We start from the raw sequence: 15,000 nt of genomic DNA on the forward strand, positions 1-15,000 counted from the left end.
CTGTAGACATAAATCTAGTGTGCCATGGCTGTACACACCACAATATACAGTATGACCGCCAGCTGAAAACACAGAACTATTTGTTTTGGTGTTTTAACACCTCAGTGTTGTAGCATTGGATTTGTTCTCATCACTGTTTAAGGTTTAGTAGTGGGATGATTAAATCATCCAGCATTGGTTGGGACTCCAGCCCATCTGGTTGGCTGATTGAATCAGCTCCTCCGCCCTGCTCCTCTGATTTACGACACACGCTTAATGAAATGCCTTCAGCACCATACATCCGCTCCGCCACAGGCCCACGGCTTTATAAAATCCTCCTGTACAACAATGAGACCAATCCTCAGTGAGATGAGGCATCAGATAGACAGCTTTTGTGGTGAATTGAACAAAATCCCCTTTAAGGTGATCGATACACTGGGTGTGGAGACTAGTGAGGGGAGGCCGAATGTTACCTGGGAACAGCACACTGGATTATAGTCTCAGTGAGAGATAATGCCACGAGTTTCAGAAACGATGTCACTATGTGAGGGTTAGGAATGAGGCATTATGGGGCTCTGGGACTTAACTAACTGCTGAACACTTTTTCCACAGCCATGCAGCGTGAGGCCTTAGAACGCATTAGACTGAGGCAGTCAATCATCCTTCGCCAGATCAGCACTTTATAGTTCGGCATGAATTTGTGTCTATGGGGTTTATTTCCTGTTGACACGCAGAGGCCTGATGGCGGTGTGTTAGCCAGCTATCGGCCCGGCTCGGTCGGCACCTCACGGCAGCTGTTTGTCCTTTCATGCTCTCTCTGATACCCATCAGTTTTCACCTCGCTGCCTACTCTCTCTCTCTCCTACCACTCTCTTCTCCCCATACTCCTCACAAGAGAGACCCACATGAAAGAGAAGAAACCCTTCAGGAGTCCTCGCACCTCTCTAGATATTCAGGTTTGATGCTGCACATTGAAACTCCCTCACATTTCACAAACCTGCACCTCTCGTCAGACAGCAGGTAGGATAGGCCCAGCTCAAGCGTCTCAGATCTTTGCTTTGTGGCTGAGACGTATGTGAGAGGAACGTAGGCTGGCGTCTGGGGCGTGTGGGTTGCCCTCCTCCTTCTCGTTGTGCGAGGAGCGGAGCTTTGATAGTCGGGCACGGATGACTTCGGTGTAGTAAAGGTCGCCAAGATCTCAGACAGAGCAGCTCTCCTAGAGTGATTGCTGCAGTGTCTCTGCTGGGTTCAGCCTCAGGGAATGCATTTGTCATCTAGAGGTTTCAAAACTCTACTTACTGCTCCCACAATGTAAATATAAAGCACTAATCTTTACCGGCTCCTTTCAAGCCTCTAACCGACACAAATTAGAATGTGGTAAATGTGCTAACAAATGCTCCCTCCCGCTTCCTCTCCCCCAGAGTCCTTGCAGTTGTCACCCACTAACATGACGCAACCGCGTCAGATCTTTCCTGCTCTCGCTTCAATGCTGTGCTGTGGACCTCAATTCATTTGTGATTGCAACCCGCTGTTCTCCAGGGCAAAACACAGCCTTACATTGAGAAATATTTTCACAGCACCATAATTGCTTCCATCTGTAATGGCTTCGCTCGCTGGTGAGGGTCTGTCATTATGCCTGAGTGCTTTCAAGGCGGCGTGGAAGGAGTGAATGGTGAGCGAGCAGCGAAGGAGCGTAAGAGTTGACTATCGCGTTTTGTCTTGGTTCACACAGACGGAAACCTACTCGGCTTCCCTGAGACGTCTTTCTGGGAAAAGGTAGATTTGAAATGCGTTGCCTTGGAACAAGTGATAGTGCTAGCGACTCTCTCCTGCAGTGACAGCATCCTCTCCCATTTCACGCCTGGTTTAATACAGTTGACATTAGCTGATGAGCTTTTTGTGCGAACAGAAATTCCTGTTGATTCCCACAGCGTTTGCTAGTGAAGCCAGTGGGTGCATTGGAACCGTATCACTGGTACCAAGCTGTCTGGAGCTTTTGGGTGAAGAAACACCACTATAGGGTTCTAGCCTTTTCCTATGTACATAGTTTTACATTTTGTGAGAGTTAAAGGTCCCTTTCAACAAATGAAATAGTATACGGTTGATGTCTAGCCTGACACTTAGCTGAGCTTACCCTGTTGTAACTGATACTCCTGCAAGTTAGGTCATGACCTGGAGAACCTGCACTCTGCAGTCGCATGGTGCAATAACTGCCCATAAGTGGAGCTGACACGTTAGACAATCAGTTGACACCCGGACTCAAACCCCGCTCATTATTGTGTTTACACTGCTGGTGATTATTACCTGACAAGTTTAGAGGAGTTTTCAGAGCTGACTGGGTTCAACTCAAACATGATTAAAAGTCTAAGTCCAGCATTACGCTTGGGCTGCTCTGGGGATAGAGTGATTGAGCTGTAGGCTGTGGGCTGACGCGAGGTAGGATAGGCCCAGACCCTCAGCATGCAGAGCCACGCGCATGCAAACACAAACTCACACAGGCTCTCCTCTCTCCCTCTCCCTCGCACACACACACACACACACACACACACACACACACACACACACACACACACACACACACACACACACACACACACACACACACACACACACACACACACACACACACACACACACACACACACACACACACACACACAGCTCTGATTGGACTCATTTGACTAAGCAGCCCTTCACCACAGGTCAGCTCAATTAAAAGCTGTGATGTCTCCATCTGCTTTGATCAGGACTGATTTAGAGAAGTCAGGCATCCAAACGTCTGACATTTCAGGGGGGAAATCGCAAACTCCTGTCCTGAACTGATCTCTGTGTTGTTGAGTAGAAGAAGAGAGACAGTGACTGCCTCTTTCCTAACCTGGGCTGAGGTAGACCACCATGGGATATACTGTTCCTGCACTGAATCATGCTCTAACTTTGATACTGTAGAAGGATGGATGGAGAGGGAGAGCAAAAGCGAGGTGTGAGAGCAGGAGTAGGCAGCCTCCTTGTGCCAACTGACAGAGTAACTGCCTCGTCACGCTATCGCTAACGGGAGCAGTGCCAACACGGTGATTCCAGACACGGAGGTGGCCTTCTCACTCCATTTGTCACGCCCCTGTCCAGGACCCCGGGCTCAACCATGTCTCCTCCCTCAACCCCTCCTTCAGCCCCTCAGCCATCACGGCTGCAGACTGCTTTATAGATTCACTCCTGATATTTATTAGACTCAGATCGAGCCAAAGAGGAGATGAAAATCGATTCCCCCTCCTCTCATTCCAGGGGTACTTTTCTCTGGCTAAGGAGAAGGACAGGCAGTAAGATGGGCTGTTAGCAGGGCTGTCCATCCATCTTCCTCTGTGGGGCGCCGAAAAGGGGGGGGGGTCTGGCTGGAGTTTGGCTGTGGCTTCAGCTCGGTGGGCCCTAGCCCGGCGCTGTGTGTGTGCAATGGGGGCACCACTGAGGAGCGGCAGAACCCGGGTACGCTCCCTCACTCAGGGAGAGAGAGAAGGAGGGAGATGGTGATGAATGCTGCATTAACCCATAGATAGATGGATGGAGCACGGCAGGCTCTTTTCTATCTGCCTGCTACAGACTCAGACAGATGTCAGGTAGAGAGATATGGACTGATATGCTTCTGTCTAATCTACCTCAGAGCTTTGGAGACTCACACCTGCCTTCTCTCTCTCTGTGTGTGTGTGTGTGTTGTGATGTGAGAATGAAGACGATACTTCACGGGTTACAAACAGTAACACTATGAATGATGAAATGTCATAACTGGTCTCTTTTCTACAGCTTTTTGTCTTCCACAGACTGTCTTGTCTATTGATAGATACAAAGATACAAAGATCTGTGTAGACCATGTGAGCGATGTACACTGGGGGAACTATGTGCTGTAAAAACGGATTTAGCATCAATAGGAGGAGGAAATTGAAGCACAAGTTCATCACTATCTAAGACACAGTGCCTAATGATTCTGGCAGCTGATAGACTGATTCTGGCGCACCCTTTTGGCAAGCATACGCAGGGCTACGGTGCACCATTCATCTTGAGACAACCAACAGCACCTCTGTCAGCAGAAGTCAGGGCCACCACACGTTTGTCATGTCAGCATCAGAACCGCAAGCGTAGAGGAAGAGTGACAAGCCACCGGCCCAGCACCCGTAGACAGAAAAAGAGCAGGACCCAGAGGGGTCCAGGGGCGGGAGAGCAGCTTCAAACAGCCCCTCTGATGCAGGATTAGAGGCACGTGTGTGACCGTTATGTACTATTTATCTGAGTGGCTCTCGAGGTGCATGGCAGATGAACTCTGAGAACTTGAAGAGGTGGAGCAGTAATAGCACATGTCTCATCAGAATTAGCGATGGGATCAGGAGAGCCACGGGAGTCGAGGAGATTTCTCTCCGAACAATCGCTTTGCTGTGCCACCTTCATTTTCACAACAGAACACAACTCGGAAAACATCAAGGCGAGGATTCTCAGAGATGCATAATAATTAGCCAGAAGTGGGAAAAAAATAAACAAAGCTGGGGAAGAGAAAAAAAGGAAAGATTCTAAACAGACATGGGGATTTCAACATGGGAATGATGATATGGAGCTAGGCAGCAGTAGTGTATGATGTTCTACCCTAGAGAAGGCAATTATGTAAGGAACACAGAATCAACACTAATACTTCTCAACACAGGTTGAGAGGATGGCAATAAAGAGAAAGAAAAACATATCTTACCGTCACAGTCGCCCAAGTGGGACACGTTGCCGCGTTCTACGTCTTGCTCAAACGGCAGTCTGGAAGAGCGGAAAGACGCAGCCATTTATCAATGGACACAAACAATACATTGTGTAACTGCTTTGGTCTGACAGAACTTTCTGCTTTTCTCTGGTAAACAAAACACTATGAAATGTACCAGAAAGGACAGGAAGAGTTTTTAGTGTGAAGTTGATAGTACTCATACTGTACAGTATACCCCCACCTCTGAAAGCACGTCTGGATATGCTCTTACCCCTCGTACGTTAAGAACAATTTACAATTTCTACTTTGGTAATATGAGACCTTGGAACACTAAAGGGAGCTCTGACATTATATGATGAAGCGACAAAATAAAAAGGAAATGAAACCAGTGAGTTCCAGCGACAGTGAGACCAGACCAGGTGCATTATAGTCCCCTGGAGAGAGCAGGCCACTCTTAGTCATGGCCCATATCCAGAGAAACATCAGCTAGTTATTCTAATCTAGTGAATGTATACCATAAAGGCCCTCTAACGAGGAGAAATGGCTGCAGTTTGACTTCAAAATGGCCCCCGTCCAATTATGTAATTTAAACATAGAAAGTGCCCAGGGCAAGAGGGCAGGCTGCACAGCAACAGTCACAGACAGCTCACTGGGATGTGTCTCCTGCTGTACGATCTGCAATTAGTTCAAAAGGCCCAGACAACAACAGGCCAACTGACTGTTTTACTGCCTGAGAGGGACTCTGAAAAGTGAGTTTACACTGAAGTGGTTGGAGGCTACAGTAATTGTGAATATATTGCTCACCCTGATAGGGTATATTGTGTTGGCTAAATGCAGGCTGCAGGCTGTAATCTTTAGAGTAGATAGGTAGGATGGAAATGTTTTGTAACAATACCTCAGAAAGCTGAGAGAATGCTAATTAGTTTAAGGACGTATTGTCTACAAGAGGCAAGATTACCGGTAAAGTTATAACTGAGCAATATGAATGTAAAGTCTGATAAAGATGCACAAAACACCTAAAGTAATAAAACAATATCAACCCAAACTAATCAGTAAGGAACTTAATTATCTTCCATTCAATATAGTCCACATTACAGTCTTATATTATATTATAGTCCATGTTGCAGTCCATGTTATAGTCCATGTTACAGTCTTATATTATAGTATAGTCCATGTTACTGTCCATGTTACAGTATTATATTATATTATAGTCCATGTTACAGTATTATATTATATTATAGTATAGTCCATGTTACTGTCCATGTTACAGTATTATATTATATTATAGTATAGTCCATGTTACTGTCCATGTTACAGTATTATATTGCAAACTACTGAGAGTTTCTTCATTGCCCAGCATTGTTTTGACTTTTCCAAATGGAATTCATCCTCAAACTAGAGCTGGCGCATCACTCGATACAGGATCGATGGGCAGTTGACTGCCCTTCCTAAATCAAATCAGAAACAACACAGGAGCCTTAACTGTATAACGGTGAGGCCGTAAGGTGCTCTTTAAGGCTCTGTTGTCTGATACTGCTGGCACTGTACCTGTTCGCACACATAAATCAATAAGCAGCCTCTCTAAAGAGAGATTTTATTTCACTGGGCTGGGTGGACGTGAGGGGAAGTGGTGGGGGAGTGGTGGGGGAGCGGGCGGTGGGGGAACGGGGGGGGTGGGGGAGTGGGAAGAGAGAGGTGGGGGAGCGGCGGGGGGAGTGGGAGGTAGCGGTGGGGGAGTGGTGGGGAAGCGGGCGGGGGTGGTGGGGGAATGGGGGAGCGGTGGGGGAGCGGGCAGGGAGAGGTGGGGGAGCGGGAAGGGAGAGGTGGGGGAGCGGTGGGGGAGGGGGGATTGGAAGGGAGCGGTGGGGAGCGGGAGGGATTGGGAGGGAGCGGTGGGGGAGCGGGGAGAGAGCAGTGAGGGAGCGGTGGGGAAGAGGGGAAGGAGCGGGGATGGAGCGGTGGGGGAGTGGGAGGGGGCGGGGAGGGTTTACAGACCAGAACAAGAGGTGAGCTGCCAAGACAGGCAGGAATCTTCCTATGGCAGGAGAACAAGACCAACACAACCCTGACAAAGACATACACCCAGCTCTGGATATTAAGCTGTATTGAAAATGCAGCATTGTTGTGAACACACAACGGCAATAGCAGACATCAGAGATGAATGAATGAATGAACACAGCTCGCTCTGACAGGATAGTAAAACTAAATGAGGGCATGTTTGTACAGTGACAGTTTGTGCTGCAGGCTTATAAACTGTAGGCTATGTCAGAACCTAAGCCTAACTCATTAAGTACCAATAATGAGTGTTACAGCAACCCAGGTGGTCCAGCAGGTACAGATGAAACAGAGAGCAGGTACAGACCAGACAGAGAGCAGACAGACACCAAACAGACACCAAACAGAGACCAGACAGAGGGCAGTTACAGACCAGACAGAGGGCAGATAGACACCAAACAGAGACCAGACAGAGGGCAGGTACAGACCAGACAGAGAGCAGGTACAGACCAGACAGAGAGCAGACAGACACCAAACAGACACCAGACAGACACCAGACAGAGACCAGACAGAGGGCAGGTACAGACCAGACAGAGAGCAGACAGACACCAAACAGACACCAGACAGACACCAGACAGAGACCAGACAGAGAGCAGGTATAGACCAGACAGACACAAGACAGAGACCAGACAGACAGCAAACAGAGACCAGACAGAGACCAAACAGAGACCAGACAGAGACCAGACAGAGACCAAACAGAGACCAGACAGAGACCAAACAGAGACCAGACAGAGACCAGACAGAGACCAAACAGAGACCAGACAGAGGCCAAACACAGACCAAACAGAGACCAGAGAGAGACCAGACAGAGACCAGACAGAGACCAGACAGAAGCCCCAACAAAGACCAGACAGAGACCAGACAGAGAGCAGACAGAGACCAGACAGAGACCAAACAGAGACCAGACAGAAACCAAACAGACACCAGACAGACACCAGACAGAAACCAGACAGAGATCAGACAGAGACCAAACAGAGACCAGACAGAAACCAAAAAGAGACCAGACAGAGACCAAACAGAGACCAGACAGACACCAAATAGAGACCAGACAGAGACCAGAGAGAGACCAGACAGAGACCAGACAGAGACCAGACAGAAGCCCCAACAGAGACCAGACAGAGACCAAACAGAGACCAAATAGAGACCAGACAGAGAACAGACAGAGACCAAACAGAGACCAGACAGAAACCAAAAAGAGACCAGACAGAGACCAAACAAAGACCAGACAGAGACCAGACAGACACCAAATAGAGACCAGACAGAGACCAGAGAGAGACCAGACAGAGACCAGACAGAGACCAGACAGAAGCCAAACAGAGACCAGACAGAGACCAAACAAAGACCAGACAGAGACCAGACAGAGAGCAGACAGAGACCAAACAAAGACCAGACAGAGATCAGACAGAGACCAAACAAAGACCAGACAGAGACCAGACAGAGTCCAAATAGAGACCAGACAGAGACCAGACAGACACCAGACAGAGACCAGACAGAGACCAGACAGACACAAGACAGACACCAGACAGAGACCAGACAGACACCAGACAGAGACCAGACAGAGACCAGACAGAGACCAGACAGACACTAAATAGAGACCAGACAGACACCAGACAGAGACCAGACAGAGACCAATTGGAGATCAGACGGAGACCAGCCAGAGACCAGCCAGACACCAGACAGAGTCCTGAAATAAACAAAACAGAGTACAAAGGTACCAGCGAGACCCGGGGCAGGTCCATAGCAGACAGGGAACAGACAGAGAGAGGCCAGAGCAGTGCCCTTGTCACCCCCAGCACCTCACCTAGTCCCGGGCCTGAGGAAAGAGCAGGTGCTTCCCCTGGTCCAGCCACAGTAGGGGTCCCTGGAGGCGATGCAGTTCCTGGAGATAGAGTAAACACGGTCTTTAGTGATGCACCACCCAGGGCACACAGACACCATGGATCCATTCCAAATGTGCACGGGATTACACACATGTATGAGTCCCCAGGTTCAGTGAACACATTACAGACATGTATGAGTCCCCAGGTTCAGTGAACACATTACAGACATGTATGAGATGTATGAGTCCCCAGGTTCAGTGAACACATTACAGACATGTATGAGTCCCCAGGTTCAGTGAACACATTACAGACATGAGTCCCCAGGTTCAGTGAACACATTACAGACATGTATGAGTCCCAAGGTTCAGTGAACACATTACAGACATGTATGAGTCCCCAGGTTCAGTGAACACATTACAGACATGTATGAGTCCCCAGGTTCAGTGAACACATTACAGACATGTATGAGTCCCCAGGTTCAGTGAACACATTACAGACATGTATGAGTCCCCAGGTTCAGTGAACACATTACAGACATGTATTAGTCCCCAGGTTCAGTGAACACATTACAGACATGTATGAGTCCCCAGGTTCAGTGAACACATTACAGACATGAGTCCCCAGGTTCAGTGAACACATTACAGACATGAGTCCCCAGGTTCAGTGAACACATTACAGACATGTATGAGTCCCCAGGTTCAGTGAACACATTACAGACATGAGTCCCCAGGTTCAGTGAACACATTACAGACATGTATGAGTCCCCAGGTTCAGTGAACACATTACAGACATGAGTCCCCAGGTTCAGTGAACACATTACAGACATGTATGAGTCCCCAGTTTCAGTGAACACATTACAGACATGAGACCCCAGGTTCAGTGAACACATTACAGACATGTATGAGTCCCAAGGTTCAGTGAACACATTACAGACTTGTATGAGTCCCCAGGTACAGTGAACACATTATAGACATGTATGAGTCCCAAGGTTCAGTGAACACATTACAGACATGAGTCCCCAGGTTCAGTGAACACATTACAGACATGTATGAGTCCCCAGGTTCAGTGAACACATTACAGACATGTATGAGTCCCCAGGTTCAGTGAACACATTACAGACATGTATGAGTCCCCAGGTTCAGTGAACACATTACAGACATGTATGAGTCCCCAGGTTCAGTGAACACATTATAGACATGTATGAGTCCCCAGGTTCAGTGAACACATTACAGACATGAGTCCCCAGGTTCAGTGAACACATTACAGACATGAGTCCCCAGGTTCAGTGAACACATTACAGACATGACTCCCCAGGTTCAGTGAACACATTACAGACATGAGTCCCCAGGTTCAGTGAACACATTACAGACATGAGTCCCCAGGTTCAGTGAACACATTACAGACATGAGTCCCCAGGTTCAGTGAACACATTACAGACATGAGTCCCCAGGTTCAGTGAACACATTACAGACATGAGTCCCCAGGTTCAGTGAACACATTACAGACATGAGTCCCCAGGTTCAGTGAACACATTACAGACATGAGTCCCCAGGTTCAGTGAACACATTACAGACATGAGTCCCCAGGTTCAGTGAACACATTACAGACATGAGTCCCCAGGTTCAGTGAACACATTACAGACATGAGTCCCCAGGTTCAGTGAACACATTACAGACATGAGTCCCCAGGTTCAGTGAACACATTACAGACATGAGTCCCCAAGTTCAGTGAACACATTACAGACATGAGTCCCCAGGTTCAGTGAACACATTACAGACATGAGTCCCCAGGTTCAGTGAACACATTACAGACATGAGTCCCCAGGTTCAGTGAACACATTACAGACATGAGTCCCCAGGTTCAGTGAACACATTACAGACATGAGTCCCCAGGTTCAGTGAACACATTACAGACATGTGAAATATGGTTTACTGCATGTCACACCTCACTAGGTCTGGAGACTGCTGGCATCAAGGCAACACGACTTAGTGATGGATCAGCAAGGCCCAAAGGCAAGAAAGTAAGACTTGTGTTGTGGTATTTTGGATTTACAGATCTGTTGAAGAGCACTTGGGGATGTGGTAAAGTATTTAGGTGCACTGAGGGTAGCTTTTTTTAACGTTGGCAGAAGGTTTAGGGCCTGACTAAAGGTGTGATTTTAATGATCTGTACTGGGCGGGGCTTAGGGTAAGTGACAGATCTACTGTATGTGGCTGAAAAGTGTGTGTGAGCTACAGAGGACAGTGATGTGTTTGTAGGGTGTGTGTGAGATGTGTGTGTGTGACTTACTTCATGCAGCGTGAGTAGAGCTGGCATCGTGCCACAGGGACCCTGACCACACAAGAGGGGAAGGCCAGCAGCAGAGAGCGGCTCACCCGGTCCAGAGTCAGGGACAACAGATGCCTCGCCTGCGGAGTGTCCTCCCCACACCTGGACACACACACAGAGTTAACGTATTAATGCACCTCAATATCAAACATCATATCACACACTGACTGCACAGAACCCTACTCTATTTCATATTGATCTCAATACACGTGACACCAAGACAACACTCACTGCTCAGTTCTTCATACCTAATGCTTCATGAAGTATAACTCAAACCAGTTCAACTAAAACCAGTATAACTCAAACCAGTATAACTCAAACCAGTATAACTCAAACCAGTATAACTCAAACCAGTATAACTCAAACCAGTATAACTCAAACAACCAGTATAACTCAAAACAGTTTAACTCAAACCAGTATAACTCAAAACAGTTTAACTCAAACCAGTATAACTCAAACTAGTATAACTCAAACTAGTATAATTCAAACAAGTATAACTCAAACCAGTATAACTCAAACCAGTATAACTCAAACCGGTATAACTCAAACCAGTATAACTCAAACCGGTATAAGTCAAACCGGTACAAGTCAAACCGGTATAAGTCAAACCGGTATAACTCAAACCGGTATAACTCAAACCAGTATAACTCAAACCGGTATAAGTCAAACCGGTATAAGTCAAACCGGTATAAGTCAAACCGGTATAAGTCAAACCGGTATAACTCAAACCAGTATAACTCAAACCGGTATATAAATAAAAGCACAACAATAGCAGTAAAAGCAGTAACGTGCATTCGGAAGCATTGAAATGCCTGGTTGTCACAGTGTCATCTTTAGTATGCAGGGTGCTGATGGCTGATGGGTGAGGTCTAGGGCTGGATGGACATCAAACAAGCCACCAGCTACACCCTGCATTAGCTCTAATTGCCACTTAGCACTCCCATATCTTCAACACACCTTCCTTTGTAGGCTGGATTTGTATCGATCTATATACATATGTGGACTCATGCATGGGCTTATGGTAATTAACATGTCTGAGAGCTGAGGAGTCATTAGGGGGAATTTATCACACACTACAGGTTTGAGATTCTACAGAAATTACAGTACGGTACGGCCAAGCTGTGACTCATACCTCACAACAAACATCCACTATGTGACAAACCAGACTGGCGGACGGGGCGAGAGAGAGAGAGAGACGGAGAGAGAGAGAGAGAGAGAGAGAGAACAAGCAACAAGTAAAAGTAAGAAAAAATCAAATGGAGACAGGTATCGAGAATAATGAAAGTGTGAACCATTAGTCTCTCCATTTCCACCCCGTCATTTCCTGGTTCATTATGGCAGCCAATCACAAACCAATTTGGGCTTTGTGGATCGCTCTCTGTGATGTCTTGTGTTCCCGTTGCCCCGTGATGGTAGCGGTGGCCCGTCTATCTACCCTGGACCCATTAGGAGAGATGGTCTGGGGTTAAGGAAGGGCAGGCTGGGAGAATGCTGATCTGATTTCTCCATTACCTGTCTCCTGATTAGCTGGCTCCCTGCCAGCCCTGTCATACACCCCTATACCAGGCTCACAGTCATGCAACCGTCACTGCACAGCAAATCACCTCCAAACACACTCATACACCGGCACCACCGCCGCTACGGCTGCAGCCGGAACTAATTGTTCCTGTGATCTGACTCCTCTGCGCCCCATGTAAGTTGTTTGTGGAATGGAACATTGCCCTGACACCTAAATTAATGGATTGTTTTGAAGGGTAGCGAAGTTACACTTGGAACCTCCTTTCACCTGCCAGCTAAGTTTGTGCTGCTCCGTTATAGTAAAATGAGCCCCATCTCCCCCTCAGTTGAAGCTGAGAATAGATTTTACATTAATTATTTAACTTGGCAAGTCAGTTAAGAACAAATTCTTATTTACAATTTCTGCCTAGTAGGGAACAGTGGGTTAACTGTCTGGTTCAGGATAACATATTTTTACCTTGTCAGCTTAGAGATTTGATCCAGCAAACTTTTGGTTACTGGCCCAACACTCTAACCACTAGGCTACCTGCAACTAGATCAGGGGGCACAATAAGCAGCGCTGCGGCTGTAGCTCTGGTTAGGAGACATTTCTAATTGGGCTCAGTGGAAGATAATAACCAACTAATACCCCATCTGCTTAGACTGCTTCCTATCCCCCCTGCAGTCCCACATATATGTTACAGTGAAACACTTAGAGATTATTAAGAAGATGATCACAATACCGCACAAAATAACCTGTAACCTGTTAACCCTTACTTGTCAGGGTTGAAGCCCTCCAGCTCCTCCAGGAAGACATTGCGGCCGGACACAGTGTTGTCCCAGTTGGGGACGATCAGGAACTTGAGGATGGTCCCACGGCTGGAGCCCAGGAAGAGCACCGTTCGGTTCCGGTAGGGGCCAGCCTCTGTGTCCATCACCATCTTATTCAGCTGGTACCTGGACAGGCAGATATAGTGGTGAGATAAAGACAGTCTATCCAGTCCCATGTTGACCCCTAGTGTGGACCTGAGAGGATCGGAGTAAGCAATATGGTGTTAATTCCACCTAGTCTGTCAAACTGCAAAGTGCAGCTGCTATTACAATTTTAATTAAGCTTAAATGATCAAATTGTACATGAAGTTACTTAGGGTAGTGTCTAGGGCTCAATTTGGAATAGGGTCTACCTGCATACCTCTCACTGTCTACTCATACTGCACTGACACTCCAGACCAACTAAATGAGATTCACACAGTAAAATATTCATCTCATTTACATACAGAACTAATTACCAAGAGCACTCATTAATATCATTCAGATGAATGGACTTGTCATGAGACAATAGCACCGTAGTTGAACTACATGAGTCCTGTGTGTATGAGTTAATGTACCACTGGGTATTTAATATTCCACATACAACTTGTCACACTCATTTTCTCCTCCCTGCTCGGGCTCGGCTGGTGGCCAGTGGGGTTTGATGCATCCCAGCTGCTTGCCTCCTGCAGCAAACCCTCACAGTGAGCGGATTGAGTGACCGCCATAAACAGAAGGAGCACCGGCCCACAGACTAATGCCTGTGTGTTCATGCAAATGAGGTCTGGGTGCATGGGTCCATGTTTTAGTTTGTTAGCAAGCCCTCAACACAGTTTGCCCTGAGACATGGTAAGACACCATAGAAGTCTACAGCCATATCTCAGGGCAACAGAACAGTATGTTTGTGTGTGTGTGAGTCTTATCTCATGTCTGTGATAAGAGAACAGTGGAGCCTCACCTGACCATGGTCCTGACAATCCAGGGACTCTGTCCCAGTGAGGGTACAGCCTCATCCATCAAGGGGTGGGTCTTCACAAAGTTCAACATCTCATCAGGGAAACCATTGGATGAGTTGAACCTGGAGCCCTGGATGGCACAGCCTCCTGGCCTGTGGAGGGAACAGGGCTTAGCACAGGCTGACCCATATGTCTATTTATTTATTCTACCAGGTAAGTTGACTGGGAACACATTCTCATTTAGAGCAACGACCTGGGGAATAGTTACAGGGGAGAGGAGGGGGGATGAATGAGCCAATTGGAAGGCGGGGATAATTAGGTGGCCATGATGGAATGAGAGGCCAGATTGGGAATTTAGCCAGGACACCGAGGTTACCACCCCTGCTCTTACAATAAGTGCCATGGGATCTTTAATGACCACAGAGAGTCAGGACACCCGTTTAATTAACGCCCCATCTCAAAGACAGCACCCTACACAGGGTAATATCCCCAATCATTGCCTTGGGGCATTGGGATATATTTTTTAGACCAGAGGAAAGAGTGCCTCCTACTGGCCCTCTAACACCACTTCCAGCAGCATCTGGTCTCCCATCCAGGGACCAACCCTGCTGAGCTTCAGAAGCCAGCCAGCAGTGGGATGCAGGGTGGTATGCTGCTGGTAAAAGTACCATAGTACTTAGGCACAAGCTCACATTACCAATGTTGAACTGTGAGAAAGGAGCTATAAGCTATAAGTCAGCTAACATAGTATTACACGACTAGACTCATAGAGTAGATCAATGCTCTATGTTATGTGATACAGTACCTTGGTTTGGGAATGAGCTCATCA

The 15,000-nt window shown here is 47.4% G+C and overlaps 1 protein-coding gene across 5 annotated transcripts in view; it reads right to left on the reverse strand.

Annotated features, from left to right (window-relative positions):
• LOC112261507 (semaphorin-6B-like) overlaps window positions 1-15,000 on the reverse strand; it is a 131,119-nt gene that overhangs the window by 19,177 nt on the left and 96,942 nt on the right. For all 5 annotated transcript variants that reach the window (XM_042308196.1, XM_042308174.1, XM_042308219.1 and 2 more), the window contains 6 exons: window positions 14,977-15,000; window positions 14,174-14,323; window positions 13,183-13,362; window positions 10,870-11,010; window positions 8,562-8,639; window positions 4,703-4,761 (listed from right to left, as the gene is read on the reverse strand). The exon at window positions 14,977-15,000 is cut by the window's right edge and continues 108 nt beyond it. In XM_042308196.1, coding sequence (XP_042164130.1) covers window positions 4,703-4,761; window positions 8,562-8,639; window positions 10,870-11,010; window positions 13,183-13,362; window positions 14,174-14,323; window positions 14,977-15,000 — 632 coding nt within the window. The remainder of the gene's footprint in view (window positions 1-4,702; window positions 4,762-8,561; window positions 8,640-10,869; window positions 11,011-13,182; window positions 13,363-14,173; window positions 14,324-14,976) is intronic.

Source organism: Oncorhynchus tshawytscha, linkage group LG01 (assembly GCF_018296145.1).
Source record: "Oncorhynchus tshawytscha isolate Ot180627B linkage group LG01, Otsh_v2.0, whole genome shotgun sequence".
Classification (NCBI taxonomy): Eukaryota; Metazoa; Chordata; class Actinopteri; order Salmoniformes; family Salmonidae; genus Oncorhynchus; species Oncorhynchus tshawytscha.